At 39.2% G+C, this 16610-nt stretch overlaps 1 protein-coding gene across 1 annotated transcript in view; it reads right to left on the bottom strand.

Moving 5' to 3' along the window:
- Window positions 1-11400, bottom strand: part of ACAT1 (acetyl-CoA acetyltransferase 1) — a gene marked incomplete at its 5' end in the record, with an annotated part of 16038 nt that extends 4638 nt beyond the window's left edge. Inside the window, 10 exons of the mRNA XM_006753146.2 lie at window positions 1046-1110; window positions 2119-2232; window positions 2734-2829; window positions 3733-3883; window positions 4429-4572; window positions 8426-8526; window positions 8748-8843; window positions 9120-9237; window positions 10734-10781; window positions 11380-11400. Coding sequence (XP_006753209.2) covers window positions 1046-1110; window positions 2119-2232; window positions 2734-2829; window positions 3733-3883; window positions 4429-4572; window positions 8426-8526; window positions 8748-8843; window positions 9120-9237; window positions 10734-10781; window positions 11380-11400 — 954 coding nt within the window. The remainder of the gene's footprint in view (window positions 1-1045; window positions 1111-2118; window positions 2233-2733; window positions 2830-3732; window positions 3884-4428; window positions 4573-8425; window positions 8527-8747; window positions 8844-9119; window positions 9238-10733; window positions 10782-11379) is intronic.
- Window positions 11401-16610: the final 5210 nt, after the last annotated feature.

Below are 16610 nucleotides of genomic sequence, written 5' to 3'. Positions count from 1 at the left end.
GTTTTTTTAAGTTAGTTGTAATTTTGATGTGGTCATAGGATAAGGTGCGCTCAGTATTTACCTAGTCCACCATCTTAACCAGAAATTCAGTTTGTACTTTCCTTTGATGCAAGAGATATCTAAATATGTAGTTTGTTAGTTTCCAGGAAGAAGAGACCTTTTATTTTCTGATTTTAATTTCACAACTTACTGCACTGCAATCAAAAGATTTTATTTGTACTATCTCAATTTCTATCTTGGAGAGAGAAGTTTGGTCTGTCAAATGAAAGGTATATTAATGTCTACTGTTGGTATGGTTAATGTTTTTACTGCATCCCTTATAGTTTCTGCTTTATAAAAGTTGCTGTGGAGTTATTTGGAGCACAGATATTCAGAGCTATTGTTACTTTACTGTGAATTATTTATTTAAATTATTTTACCTGTTTGAAGTCTTTTTAAATTTAAATATCTCTTATTTTGGTAGTTCCTCATAGCCAGGAAAGTGTTGTGATGATAATGATTATCTTTATAAAATATTGCTGGTGCCCTTTTTCTTTAGAAGTTTTTATGTTGTGAGCAACAGTAAAATTAACAAGAAACTATTCTCTCTTCCTCCATTGGGCTCAGGTAACTTTCTAAGCTGTGGAGTTCAGGCAGCTTCCTCTGTCCCAGCAGCACTAGACAAAACATGGCATCCAGGTGTGAACAACTTCTCGAGCCCTCAGCATCTAGCCTGCCTCAGGCACCCTTGCCTTTTTTTAACTTCTCTTGGGTATGTACATAGGACTGGAATTCTTGGGTCATTTGGTAATGCTATGGGTTTTTAAATCTTTATTGTTGAGAATATTACAGATGACCTCCTTTTTGCCTCCCTTCACCTGGATCCCTCCCCACCCCAAGCCTTCACTACCCTGTTGTCTGTGTCCGTGGGTAATGCATGTATGCATATATGTTCTTTGGTTACTCTCTTCCCACCTCCGCTCCCTCCTTCCCTCTGAATGGCTCTGGTTCTATTTTATTCATCAGTTTATTTTGTTCAATTTGGCAGAATGGAGTATGTTCTTACCTTAGGTACAGCATATGCAGGTGCAATTGGAAAATCAATAGGTTCTACAGCTGCGTCAGCAAATGCTTCATAAAAAAATAAAAAGCTTTTAAAGTCTTTTTTATTTGCACTCAAAGGTCTAACAACTGTTATATATAGGTGTCCCCCCAAAAAATGTATACACATACTTAGAATAATTATAAAGGTAGTGTTTATTAAAATACATTTCATTTTCAAAATCGATCTATCAGCTTTTAAAGTGTGTATACATTTTTTGGGACACCCTGTATAATATGCAAAAATGCAAATTTCCTATCCCCTGAAATAAATGTAAATGTATTTGTTTCATTCTACACTTTATAAGCCATTGATTTTCACAAGTGGGGGGTTAGGGGAAATTTGCCTCCAGGGACATTGGTGTTAGAGATATTTTTAGTTGTCCTAATGGATACAATGCCACTTACTATAGTAACTAGTAGTAGAGGCCAAAAATCTGCTAAACATCCTACAATGCACAGAACAAACCCAAAAAAGAAAGAATTATTTATTGTAAAATATCAATAGTGCTGAGGTTAAGAAACTATGATCTAAACTAAGAATAAATTCAGTCACAAGGTTTTTAAAAAGTAACAAAATTTCTGTTTAACTCCTTATGAAGAAGGCAAGGCAGATTTTACAGCTGAAGATAGGCTTAAGTAAACTGAGGGTATGCCAAGCCCAGAAATAATAAATGGAAGAACATCTAGACTTCATATTTCTAGACTCTTCATCCCATATTCTTTTGATGTATATGGGATTTTATCTGGCTACTGTTCCCTACATGCCCGGGTAAAATAAAACATGCACCCTGTATTTTCCCACTCATTTTCTAGGAGAGGAAAATATTTTTAAAGCTTACTATTATATAAAGAAAATTATAATAATATTAAAGGAGCTTCTATCCCTGTTAAAATGTGTACTAGTTATATCCTGTCACAAAGCACAACCTATGTAGCTACAGATGGCTTCAATATTATGTATTACTGACAAGGAAACTCCGTTTCAGGAACGGCTTGCAGAGGTTTAGGAATAAACAAGTTCAGAACATTCTCTACCTGCTATTCTTGCCAGAGGTTTGACATTGAGTCTCTTGGCTGCATCTGCAGTCATCAGAATCACGGCGGCTGCTCCGTCATTCAGTGTGCTGGCGTTGGCAGCTGTGACTGTGCCTGAAGGCATCAATGAGCATGAAGTCAAAACATGCCTTCACACTGAATCCATTCGGTTCAATTAAACAAGTTCCTACCTAGTACTGCTTATGTTGCTAGATGCATGGAAAATTACAAATACAAATGGAGATAGCTCCTGCCCTTTTGAAACATATACATAACTATAAATTAATGTAAGAATGCTTTTTTTGTGTTAATTTTTTATAACAGTTTATTCAGAGCTAGCTCTGAAACACATGCATGATGGCACTGGGCAAATGCTGGTTTACTAATCACTTTCCTAGGATTTATCTATTAAAGGCATTAACTGTTAAGCAACTTTAAATATACTTTGGATAAATATTTGTTTTCTTAATTTCACTTGAGCCTGATGTATTGAAAATATTAAATAGTTCCTAGATGTTTTCTAGAATTACTTTTTTTAAATCCTTAGGCAATTCCAAGGCAAGATATAGTATTAATACTCCCATTTTTTCTTATGCTTCATTTCTTAATACTAACCGTTTTCTTTCTGGAAAACTGTCTTCAGCTTTGGAACTTTGCTAAAATCAACACGTTTATATTCTTCATCTTCTTTTACCACTACATCTGGTTTACCTAGAACAAACATCGTTTAAGTTATCACCAGTCAAGACAACAATTGGGTGCCTTGGTAGTCTGTGCCTTTCTTTGTATGCCAGCATACCTTAAACCATCGAGTAAATTCTATTGTACAACCTACCATCTGTAATCTGTTAGTGTCTTACAAGTTATTACGAAGCTTAAAGCACTTTAAATCTTCTATTCAGCCACATCCTGTTCTCTTGTCTCCCCACCTCCTTCTGTAATCACAGATCCCATTCTCCTGACCCTAGGGGTAGATGTCTGCCCTAGGCTGGATAAGCCCTTATAGTCCATAGTGCTGGGCACATTAATCATTCCTGGAATGGAAATGTAACCTAAGCCAGGGAAATGAACCTTTACTGTGGATTTATTCTGGAGTTGGTCAGGAGCTCTATTTGAGCTATGAATAAAGGTAGAAACTTAGGAAGCCTGAGCCAATTTTAATGAAATCTTATATTAAATTGGGTTGAACTGTCTGGAATGGCAACATTTCCCATAATTAAGCAGAAAGGTCAGTGTCCTCAGTTGAAATGAAAAAGATTAAAATGTACTAAATTTAGTCCTAGCCACTTTGGCCCAGTAATAGAGTGTCGGCCCATGTCAGCCCCCAGACTGAAGGGTGGCGCTTCCATTCTGGTTAAGAGCACATACCTTGGTTGCAGGTTTAATCTGGTTGGGCTCATGTGGGAGGCAACCAATCAATGTGTGTCTCTCATATCAATGTTTCTCTCTCTCTCTTTCTCCCCCACCCTTACAACCTCTCTAAAATCAATGGAAAAAATATCCTCAGGTGAGGATTAACAAAATTAAAAAAGTACTAAGACTTAAACATAAAAAATTTTGCAACATGTAAAGTCTACTAAAAATTAAAATGTATTTGGAACATTATCGCTCTACCTTTTACTGTAATTGTGACAGGAATCACTTCATTTCCAAACTTCCCAGCTTCCCATGCTGCTTTACTTCTGGTGTAGGAGTTAATAGCATAAGTATCCTGTTCATCTCGTGAAATATTCATCTTTTTTGCAGTGTTCTCAGCACAGTTACCCTGATAAAAGTTGGAATTTTTTAAAAAACTAATTAATGTTGCATACCTTAATAAAATATACATTATCTTTGCATAACATAAAAAAGCAATTAGTTTCTTAAAATATACTATTCTGTACTAGGTAACTTTTCACTCATGTCTCATCTTCAAATACTTGAATTAGCTCAGCTGTTGCTATTTTGAAGGCAAATAACTAAATAGTTACAGAATCCATTATGAGAAATCAGAAAATGCCCTACTCTGGTGTACAGCAATTTACTCAATAGTTGAGCCAAGCTGATGCAATGAGCATAGAAAAATATTTTCTTCAAATGAATGGCTAAAATAGACATTTATAGAGCCCATCCTTCAATTCAATTTCTAAATACATATAATTTAAGCCCAGCCATCGTGGCTCAGTGGTTGAGTGTCATGGTTCAATTCCCAGTAGGGGGCGTGCAGGAGGCAGCCAATCAATGATTCTCTCTCATCATTGATGTTTCTATCTCTCCCTTCCTCTCTGAAATAAAATATATATATATATAATTTTTTAAAGCAATAATTACCATATGAATTTTGTTGTAGACATCAGTTAGCCCATCTTTTACAATCAAATCTTCAAGCTTTACCCCACCGTATGGAGTTGCTCCTCTGTTCATCACGTAGGGAACATTGGACATACTCTCCATCCCACCTGCGACCATGACATCCTGATCAGCACACACACAAAAAACCAATGTCAATAGACATAAGTGCCAATCCATTATACCCTTTACACAACTACAATAAACAAGTAATTTACGTGGACTTTATAAAACATTTTTTACACAGTGATTACAAGAAGTACCCTCTTAACCCCGATGAAAGGAAATGGTCTACAATGTGTAATGATAATTAAGGTTAGAGTCAGGATCTGGTGGCAACAGAGTAGGTGGAAGTTATACTCATCTTCCAGAACTAAACTGCAATTGCAACTAAAATATAGAACAATCTGCCTGAATAACCAAGTGAAGACTAGCTGAACAGAAGCCTTGTAACGAAGGATTTACAGAAGCCACACCGATAATGGGAGAAAGGCCTGACCCCATTCTCACATGAGGCAGCTGAGAATCCTCGGGAATATATGTCAGTTGTAAAAGTCACCCCTGAGGAACATGGGGTCTCAAGCCCATGCCATGCTCAACCACCGAGAATCAAGAGTGAAGAAGCAGAGCCCACATAAATCTGGCTGTGAAAATCAACAGGGATCCTGTCAACAGGGAGAGACAGGTGTCAGCTAGAAATCCAGGTGCCCTGTTAAAGGGCCAGGGCACAAAATATTTTTCTCAGCCACACCTTCTGGGCTCCAGTGGAGGAGCAGCTCAAACTGAACTAGACCCATGTTTGGAAAAAATGAGTAGTGCGGCTCCGAGGGTACAGCTAAAGGGACAGTGACCAGGATCCCTGTATTGAGTCCCTCGTCCATAGGCACCATCTTTCTTGGGAAAATGATAAGACACTGAAGAAAGAAATTGAAGAAGACACAAGTAAATGGGAGCATTATACCATGTTTATGGATAGGAAAAATTAACATCATTCAAATGTCCATACTAATTTCTGGCGGTTTCAACCTCCCTACAACATGCCTCTCAGGCTAATTAAAGCAAACATTATTTTCTCACAGCTTTTAATCAGGAATAAGGAGAAACAAGTTATATAAACTAAATTCTTCACCTATTTTGAAATAGGAGATTTTATTTTCTAGGGATGATGGCAGTAAGAGACAGAAAATAAAGTATTAATCATTCTTCAATATAAAATAAAATTCATCATAAAGATGTAGTGCACATATACCATGAAATATTACTAGGCCATAAAAAAGAAATCTTACCATTTGCAACATGGGTAGATCTAGAGGGTCTTATGCTAAGTGAAGTAAGTCAGACAAATACAAATACCATATGATTTCATTTATATGTGGAATCTAAAGAACAAAATAAATGAACAAACAAAACAAAAATAGACAGAGATGCAGAGAACAAAATGATGATTGCCAGATGGGAAGGAATTTGGGGGCTAGGTGAAAAAGGTGACAGAAGTAAGGAGTTACGAGCTGGAAGTTACAGAACAGTGACAGGGATATAAAGTACAGCATAGGGAATATAATCAATAATTCTATATAATAAAAGGCTAATATGCAAATTGTCCCCTCGGGAGTTCCACCAACTGGAAGTTCAACCACTCACTGTGATGTGTGCTGACCACCAGAGGGCAGCGTGGAACGAAGGAAGGCCCTGATCAGCCCTGATAGCTGGCCAGGCCTACGGACCCTACCCATGCACAAATTTCGTGCACCGGGCCTCTAGTATTATAATAACTATGTATGGTGCCAGATGGGTACTAGATTTATTGTGGGGGATAACTGTAAATTATATAAATGTCTAACCATTATACATGCACCTGAAATAACTATAAAATAATATTACATGTACCTGAAATAACTATAAAATAAAATTGAATGTCAACTGTAATTGAAAAGAAAATAAACTTGATTATTTTCCAAAATCATAGATAATTGCTCAAAATAAGGCAATTCCTAATATTCCTATAAATCAGATCATTTTATACATGCATAAATTAGTTAAATAAACTGAAAGCATTTTAATGTAGTGCAAATAGCATTTGGTACAGAACCACAATAACTCAACTGAGATAAAACTCTTTTTCATTTTAAGTTTTGTAACATCTAAACATCTTATGACCATTTTTCATCCACTGGTTTCACAAGGGTTTGATAATAGGCAGTGTTAGTGTTAACTTATATGTAGGCAAACAAACTCTCACAACCTTTGGAAACTATAACTGGTTCAACTTCTATGGAAAGCATTTGAAAATACCAAAATTTTAACATCTTCTGATTCAAAAATTTTCCTCTTAGGAATTTTTCCAACAGACTTGCACATGATGATTTTTTAATGTTTTATTGACCAATCTCCAGTGAATGTCACATAGTAAGTGCTCAGCCAATGTGAGACAGAAGTAGAATTTGGAATTAATCCGGCTCTAGATTTTGTTTTTAACCACTACACTGTACTGCCTCAGTGGAGGTGATTCAAGTAGGTATAAGTAACAAAGATATATGTATAGCGATACTCACTGCTATACTTAAAATACTGAAGAACTACACTGGTTGGTGTGGCGCAGTTGGTTGGAGCTTAGTCCTATACACCAAAAGGTCGTGGGTTTGATTTCTGGTCAGAGCACATACCCACATTGCCAGTTTGATCCCCAGTTGGGTGCATACAGGAGGCAACCAATCAATGTTTCTCTCACATCGATGTTTCTCTCTCTCCCTCTCCTTTCCTCTCTCTCTAAAATCAATAAAAAAACATTAAATAAATAAAGTAAAATGGTGAAAAACTGGAAACTGCCTAAGTGTTCATTCAATAAGGACCCATAAAATAAATTGTTCAGTTCAATAGAATACTATCTTATGTGCTGATATAGAAAGAATCTCCAAGACATTAAGTGGGGCACAGAGTTTAAACAACTTGCCCAAAGTTCTCTGCTCTTAAGTGTCAGAAAACACAAGTGGTAAACAAGTCAGACACTCAGACAGGGGCAAGAACAAAAAAGACTTATTTTTCATTTTATACTTTTATATACCGCCAGGTTTTAGCATGTGCATATAAAACTTATAAAGTCTCTGATACAGTAGCTCAGATATCACTATATTTTTTCTCTTTGGCTTGCCATACAATTGGAAACAAAGCAAAGGAGGGATATCATCAAGGGTACACAGAATTGTGGCTCTTGTATACGTAAGAAACAATTTGCAAACATCTCAATTGATTTTATCCTGGTGTGTTATGCCCTAATCAGCTGGAATGCACCAAGCAGGGATAGAGACATCCATTTTCTATTTCCAACCCTCTAACTTTGTGTCTGTGGTCATCTCAACCTCACTTCCCTCAACTGAAAAAACCAGGGCTAGATCTAATGAAGTCTTATTTCTATGGGTTTAGGTCTAGTCGCCCCACACCACAACATATACTTCTATCTCTTGCTTGATCCCAGGTAAAGAGAAGATCTAAACCAGCAAGGCCAATAGAAAACCTGTACAATTTTTTGGGGGGAGGACCTCGATCAGAAGGACTTGGGCCCCCGAAAACCTATACAATTTAACAACTGAACCTGGGCACACAGGAACTACAAATCAGTCATCAATTCTTGGGTCAATCAACTACTTGATTCCCAGGGTCAGCACCTCTTCTCATGTATGATGAAACCCCTTCCTCTGGTAAATATAAAATTTATGATGTTTGAAATGACCAAGAATCTCAGAGAAAGACTCTGAAGACTAAAATATCTTGGCTGAGAACTACTTTTTAACACAAGACACTTGGGTATCATTTTGACCTCTATTTCCAAGGGAATTAGCACATTAGACATTCCTGAGTGTCTGAAACAACACAGCAACTATACTTAGGAGCACTTCTAAAGCACGGATGTGCTTAGATTTTTGGTGTCTTCTAGCGTTGTGTATTATTTTAATTATAACATAGAAAAGAAGGTCCTTCTTACCTGATGTCCGCACATAAGATTCTGAGAGGCCATCATGATGGCTTTCATTCCTGAGGCACAAACTTTGTTTATCGTGGTGCATGGAGTGGAAATAGGTAAGCCTAAAACCAATACAGACAAGTCATAATTCTGAAAAACAAAGATGCCCTTCAAACACAATTGTAGAACTAAAGTTAATAAAGTATGCACCATTACTTCTGCCAGTACCAGTCTATAAGTGTTCAATGATATTATGCACTTAACTTTTTATTTAAGCTGAAATGACCTCCATTTTGCCATGTCAAACATTTGACGTATGAAAGCCAAAATGTATTCATAGTACCTGCACCCAGCACTGCTTGCCGTGTAGGGGCCTGTCCTTCACCTCCTTGTATAACGTTACCCATGTATGCTTCTTTCACTTCTTCTTTTGGTATTCCTTTTTCAAAAAAAAACAAAAATGCATTTCCATATTTTATTCAATGTAATAACTGGTGGTTATCTAATAAGGTACCTGACATTATAAAGCAGGGATGGTTTCCTTTTCTTGTCAGTTTTTGAGTTTCATTCCTAACTCTATAGTACAAAAAGTTCTTTACGAGGGAATTCAGAAATATAGGCATTAAGTCATTTCTAAGTGTTACATATGTCCAAAATAAATATTTGTTCCAGTGACTCACTGCCCCTTAACACAAAGAGCAAAGCGACCACTCACCTGCCTTTTCAATGGCTCCCTGAATGGCAATGGAGCCCAGCTTAGTGGCTGGCAGGGAGGAAAGGCTGCTTAGAAAGGATCCAATGGGTGTTCTTGTAGCACTTGCTATGACCACTTCCTGGTAAGACAGGAGATGATAATAATTATTGTATTTAAATATCTTACCCAAATCATCTTTTATTAAGTACTAGTAAACATAATTCATAGACATTATTATCCAAGAAAGAGACTTTTCTGAGTTAATCATCAAAGATTAAAATAATATCAATATTTTTAAATAATGTTTTTTACTGATTTTAAGAGAGAGGGAATCATCGATGAGAGAGGAACATCATTGATTGGCTGCCTCCTGCACACACCAAACTGGGGATCGAGCCCACAACCCTGACCAGGAATTGAATCGGTGACCTCTTGGTTCCTGGGCTGACACTCAACTGCTGAGCTACACCGGCTGGGCAATAATCTCAATATTTAAACAGAATAAAACTAATCTGTTTAATGCTGGTACTTAATGATTTAAGAAATAATCGAAAATTTAAAACAAACCTACTTTAAAATAGGCATTGATCCTTCTCAGTTCTCCACAGGAGGTTTAAAACCAGAAGCTTAAGTTTCAATTCTACTCCTCAGTCAAACTTTAAGAAATGATAACTTTATCCTTGTTAACTGTATGATAACCCTAGCCCAGTGATGGCGAACCTTTTGAGCTCAGTATGTCAGCATTTTGAAAAACCCTAATTTAACTCTGGTGCCGTGTCATATAGAAATTTTTTGATATTTGCAACCATAGTAAAACAAAGACTTATATTTTTGATATTTTTTTATATATTTAAATGCCATTTAACAAAGAAAAATCAACCAAAAAACGAGTTCGTGTGTCACCTCTGACAGGCGTGTCATAGGTTCGTCATCACTGCCCTAACCAATGGGCTTCCTTACTGAAGGGAACTCTGGTCTAGGAATCAATCCCTGTATGCTAGACTAGATAGGGCCACACCACAACTGGGACACAGCCAGAGCCACAGTTTCTTAAATAATTACTAATAAGATAATATTAATATGAAATTTAAGAAAAAGTAGACAAGAGCTCTTAAATAATTATGAAACACTATTGTAACAATTCTCTCCTTACACTCGCCTTCCACATTCCCATTTCAAGTTAATAAATAAGAATTATTCCCCAGATTTTGGTTGAAGGCTATTCATTTTAGGGACCCTCATGAAACAGAGCGAGGACTCCCTCACAACGCACTCGGTGATCAGGGGACGCGCCTTCCTGTCTAACACCCAGCCTGGTCCAGTCCCTTCTGTCGTTCAAGTGGCCTCTGCAGTGTGTCACATACAACATAATGAGGGTCCCCGAGAGTAAGGAACTGCCCAAGTTTTGAGAGAAGGTGGTTTTACAGTAGACAAAAAGAAGCAGAAATTATGCACTAGATTAAAAGTTTTTATCTTAAGTTGGAAGTTAGTGTTTCAATAATTAGCTAATTCTAGTCATTGCATTATCCCAAGCTGACCCTCCCATATACACAAATTATAAAAATATGCATTTTTTATTAACTACATTTCCTTTAAATTCTTTCATTTTAAAGCACAATTTAAATTTATACTTACATTCAAAGTAGGTTTTGATGCGTAACTTCGCTCCACATATCTTATTTCCTGTAATATAAATATTTATGTTATGATATAAAAATATTAATGTATATCATTTTATACTTCTTAGTGATGAAGTTATGGTGATTTCTCAGCTTCTTTATACTTTTATTTCCAGATTTTCTAGTTAACATATCAGTGTTACATTGAGAAAAAATTACTACTTTGTAATATACTCTTTTGATTAACTGTTCATTGGAAATGTACGTTTATCTTAAAATTGCTGATATAGTGTAAGTTAAATATTTAAGGTTTAAATTAAGTAATTTTAAAACACTACGAGAAACTATACTTCCCTGGCCAGTTTGATTCAGTGGATAGAGCGTCAGCCTGCAGACTGAAGGGTCCGAGGTTCGATTCTGGTCAAGGGCACATGCATGGGTTGCAGGCTCGATCCCCAGTAAGGGCATGCAGGAGGCAGCTGATCAAGGATTCTCTCTCATGATGTTTCTATCTCTCTCCCCCCTCACTTCCTCTCTGAAATCAATAAAAATATTTTTAAAAGAAAATATCCTCATTGCTTAAAAAGATATTTAAGTAAAACTTGCTATTTCTCCCCACCCACTACTAACAAATGTTTCTCATTTATGTGAGGCAAACACACCTTACATAAACATGGTCTATATTACCAGATAAATTCTTTTTTAAGAAAGAAAAGAATAATTATCTTGTCTCTACATCTCAGTTTTTCCCACACTGTTTGTTCTTAGGAGCAAATGCCAATAATAACAAATTCTAAAAACGCAGGTCACAGTTCAGAGACCTAATTCATCTGAAATTGGACAATTTACAGGACAAAGAACAAAGAAGATTTTTCTGTCCTCTGAGGTCAGAAAGCATAATAACTATTCAAACATGACAACTTATATTTAGAACATAATCTTGTTGATAGTTATGTCCAAACATATCTCACCGCGTAATAAAACAAGTTTACAGACATCTAAAAACTTTAAACTGACCCAAGAACTTAGCTTTTCAGAGATTAAACAGGCTTTGTCCTGACTCACTGCAAACAATAAACAAAAGCACAGACAAAAAACAAGTATATTTGACAAACAGTGGTCATAAGACGAGACAAACAGCTGACCAGATGGAGGAAAGAATTAGTGACATCGAAGACGGGGATCTATAAATGGCACAGAGGGAAGAAGAGAGAGACCTGAGGGTTAAAAAAAAAAAAAAAAAAAAAAAGGGAAGAGCTCTAAGGGATCTGACTTCACCAGAAAACACAATTTTCGAATAACAGGCATACCAGAAGAGAGGGAGAAGAGAGCCTCTTCAAACACACAGTGGATGAGAATTTCCCAAACCTATGGAAAGAACTAGATCCTCGAATCCAAGAAGCAAACAGAAACCCTAGTTACCTGAATCCAAAGAGGCCCTCGCCAAGGCATGTTGTTTTCTTTTGTGTGTTTTTTAAAATATATTTTTATTGATTTCAGAGAGGGAGGGAGAGACAGAACATCAATGATAAGAGGGAATCATTGATTGGCTGCCTTCTGCACGCCCCACACTGGGATTGAGCCCACAATAAGCATGTGGCCTGACCGGGAATCAAACTATGGCCTTCTGGTTCATAGATCGATACTCAACCACTGAGCCATGCTGGCCGGGCTCTCCAAGGCACACTGTATTTTTAAAAAAATATATTTTATTGATTTTTTACAGAGAGGAAGGGAGAGAGATAGAGAGTTAGAAACATCAATGAGAGAGAGACATCGATCAGCTGCCTCCTGCACACCCCCTAATGGGTATGTGCCTGCAACCAAGGTACATGCCCTTGACTGGAATCAAACCTGGGACCCTTGAGTCTGCAGGCCGACGCGCTATCCACTGAGCCAAATCGATTGGGGCGAAGGCACACTGTATTAAAGCTATCAAAAATTAATGAAAAAGAAAAGGCTCTCAAAGCAGCCAGGGGAAAGAAGGAAGTGACCTACAAAAGGAAAACACATCAGGTTTGATTTGCCCTCTGAGAGCCATGTCATTAGATTAGCAAGGTTTGTGTTTTTACTCTCCTGAGCTTCCCATGTCCACCCAAATGACTGTGTGGGTACTGGCCCAGGCCAGCACACATCTGTACTCAGTAGGCAAGCCCCAAGAGCATCTGCTTAATGCATGTACTCCTCAGTATCAGCTGTGCAATAACAATTGTACCCTTAACGTGTCTTAGTTTGGGCTGCTGCTTACTTAACCTACTTATGAAGGATTCTAACATATTACCTGTGATCCAATTTTGCATTAAACGTTCCTACTTGTAGTAAACGTGCCAGTCATTGCTCTCCAAATCAAAGGGTCTGTAAGGGACAGCCTTAGGCACATACAATGTGACTCCCATATCCTCCCACTAGTCAGAGCAAACAGGACCAAGAATGGAAGGGGCTTTGACCCACGCCATGGTCCCTTTCCTGTCCCTTACATCACACCCCACCTTTACTCCTGGTTCATACCATAAGCAAACAACAGGCTCTGGGTCCTCCCACCTAAAAAACAAATTTCCCTGAAGCCACATTCCCACTGAACTCTCACCTCATTTCTTAGCTCCCTTGTACCATGTACGTTCAACAAGTTACTTCCAAGTTCTTTTTTTTTCCTTGTCCTCACCTCCTGTTTTCTGTTCAACCTCCTCCAGTCTGGCTGTTACCTAGACTATTATTGGCTCTGAGCAAAATCCAATAAACACTATAATCACCTCTTGGCAACACTGGATTCACTTCTCTTCTTTGGGAATCATGCACGGTGTTAGGAGGGAAAAGGGGGGCTTTTTCTTTTCTTTCCTGTAGCCTTCCACAATATGTGAAAAAGCACCTGGTAATTAAACTACAAGATTGCTCACTCCTCTGAATCAAACAGCCCCTCCGAGCAAACTGCAAGACAAGGTAAGCTACTTTCAAGGCTACGTTCTTGCATGCCCCTCCTCCCTTGGGTTTTAATGACTCCACAGAGATTGGGGCCAGAAAGTTTCTAGTTAGAAAGACTCTACTCCCTCCTTCTCAAACCCAAGCTGGTCCCCTTTTGAACTCTTTGTAACTTTCACTCTAAGAATGTTTTACAGGCTCGTGAAGATCCTGCTAAAGACACCTCTCTCGGACATCTGCCTGGACTAAAGAACTTTTCAAAGACAAACCCCAGATACCTGCTCAACTCCAGCCCCCAATCCTCCTCCCTTCCCTGTCACCTGGCAACAGCAGCCATTAAAAGAGCAAGCCACTGTTTATTTCTTGGCCTTTATATTGATTAGTATGCACAGGCGCTTTCCCTTCCGGAAAGTAAAATAAACTCTGTGAACCTATCTCTTCTCTCAGTTGTGAACTCCTTCAGAGCCCAAGTCACAGGCTAAAGCCCTACCAGTAGTTAAGAGCCAGGGCCTACCTTGCTTTTTTCAAATGGGTTGTTTTGAGAATGAAATGAGGTGATATATGTAATCCACTATGCAAACCCCCCTTTTCCTCAGCTTCTTTCTTAACTCAGTCTTGAGTTTCCCTCAGGCCTCACTAATTCCTTGTCTCCTTTGCTGTCTCATCCTCCCTCTCCCAACTTGTGAGTGCTAGAATGTCCCAGGGCTCTGTTCTAGGCCCCTTTTTATTTTACGACTTAACTATCTCCTTAATTATATCTATTCCCATGGCTTTAAACAGCATTAACAGCCTGATGATTTCCAAATTTCTATTTCCAGCCTTCCCTCTCAAGTGACCTCCAGACTCATGTATCCAAGTGCTGACCTGACAGCTTCAATTTTTTTAACGTTTTTTATTTTTGGATGTTGTTGTTTTTTTCTTGGAAGGAGGAAGAGAGAGATAGAAACATTGATCAGCTGCCTCCTGCACACTCCCTACTAGAGATAAGAGCCCACAACCCAGGCTTGTGCTTTGACCCTGAATTGAACCAGAGACCTCTTGGTGCGTGGTGGCTCAACCCACCAGCTGGGCCTCATTCATAGCTTCAATTTAATGACCAAATCATGGCTCAATCTCCATGCCTAGGAAATTAGTTTTTTTCCCAGTATTTCCCACCTCACAATATTGCATCACAATTTATCTAGGTGCTCAAGCCAAAATCTTCGGACTCGCCTTTCATCTTTCCTTAAAACCCAGATACTCTATCACAGGTACTGTCGATACTATGTCCAAAATATACCTCAATTCTTCCACATTGCTTCATCCCACTACCTCCCATCTAGTTCCAGCCACCTCCTCTTGCTACAGTAATAACCTTCTACCTAGTTTCCTACTTTCCAACTTCCCTTCCAGTCCATCCAGTTCTTAAAATGTAAACTGGATGGCATCATTCCCCTAATTAATATCCTTTGATGGCTTTCCATAGGCCTGGGAATAATACCCCAACTCTTCCCCTGAACTTTCAAGACCCGGCATGATCTGGCTCCTGATTTTCTTTCCAAACGCACATCACCCTTGCTGTGTGCCAGGCACACCCGCCTCTGCCCGCTTCTGAGCCATTCTGGCCTCCAGATCTCTGCTCTGTGCCTCTGCGGGTCAGAGCCTTTCCCCAGCGCTTCCCGGCTGCTTCATTTTCATTCTTTAGGTCTCAGCTCAAAAGACACATCCCCAGCACGGCTCTCCCTAGCCGCCCCATTTAAAGTTGGCCTCTCTTATTTCCACGTTTACATTTTTCAAAGCCCCTTTCACACTGTGTAAATATGGGGTTCACATCTTTAGTCTCTCTTTCTCTCTCAACCTAATGCAAGCTTCCTGGGAGCGGGGTTTCTCTCCTTCACTGCTACGGTGCTGGCAGTGCGCACTGGGCCCCCTTAACTCATTAAATAGCTCAGGAATGGAAGACAGAATTATAGCACAGTCATCTCCCAAGGACAGATCAGCTGTACGACCCAGTCTGCAGGCCTCACCTGATCATGCCAGGCAGACAGGAACTCCCATCCCAGCTGCCACAGTGCCCTGTGCACACTAATTTTTCCAGGAATACATAATTTTGTAACCCTCAGGGGCCCCCAGCGGACTGTGAGTTCCAAGAAGAGATTGATTTCATTTTCAGTGATGGCAGGAGATGCTATACAAATATTTGAACAAAGTCTGATGCTTACTAGACACTCAAAATCATTTCAGACAGGGTAAATGCATTACGAAGCCACAAAAGGGGAAAATGAGGGCCTATTTTACCAGGGAGGGTGAATAAAGAGCTCTCTGGAGAGGTCACTGGAGCTGAGAAATGACTGTGAAAGAGCCTTGGGAAGATGGAGGACAGAGCGTTGGAGGCACCGGGGGGAACTAGGACAAAGGACTTGGGTTAGGAGCAAGCTTGGCACCTGCCCAGTGGAGGCAGCAGAGCAGTGTAGCAGGAGCCACCTACTCAGGAACGCACAGCCAGGGCCCAGCACAGGCTGGATCAGTGAGCAGGGACCCTGCAGGCCATGAGGAGGAGTCTGTCTTCTGGACGGTGCAAGGAGAAGCCACTGCAGGCTTTCCTGTTATAAAAGGGTCACTCTGACCACAGTGTGGAGAACTGACTGTAGACGGACAGACGGGAGTAGAAAAAGGAGGTGCCCAGCAAGAGTTTGTGTGGCTAAGTCACAAAAGGGTTGATACAAACAGAGAGATCTGAAATACGTCTTCAGAGCAGTGATTTTCTGCCCAGCTGGTGTGGCTCAGTGTGTTGACCTATGAACCAGTAGGTCACAGTTCGATTCCCAGTCAGGGCACACGCCCGGATTTGCAGGCTTAATCCCCCGTGTGGAGCGTGCAGGAGGCAGCTGATAAATGATTCTCTCTCGTCGTTGATGTTTCTCTCTTTCTCCCTCTCCCTTCCTCTGTGAAATCAATAAAAATATATATTTTAAAAAGCAGCAATTTCAACCCTTCC

This window comes from Myotis davidii, unplaced genomic scaffold (assembly GCF_000327345.1).
Source record: "Myotis davidii unplaced genomic scaffold, ASM32734v1 scaffold1491, whole genome shotgun sequence".
NCBI classification, from domain to species: Eukaryota; Metazoa; Chordata; class Mammalia; order Chiroptera; family Vespertilionidae; genus Myotis; species Myotis davidii.
This window is presented reverse-complemented; position numbering and strand designations above follow the sequence as displayed.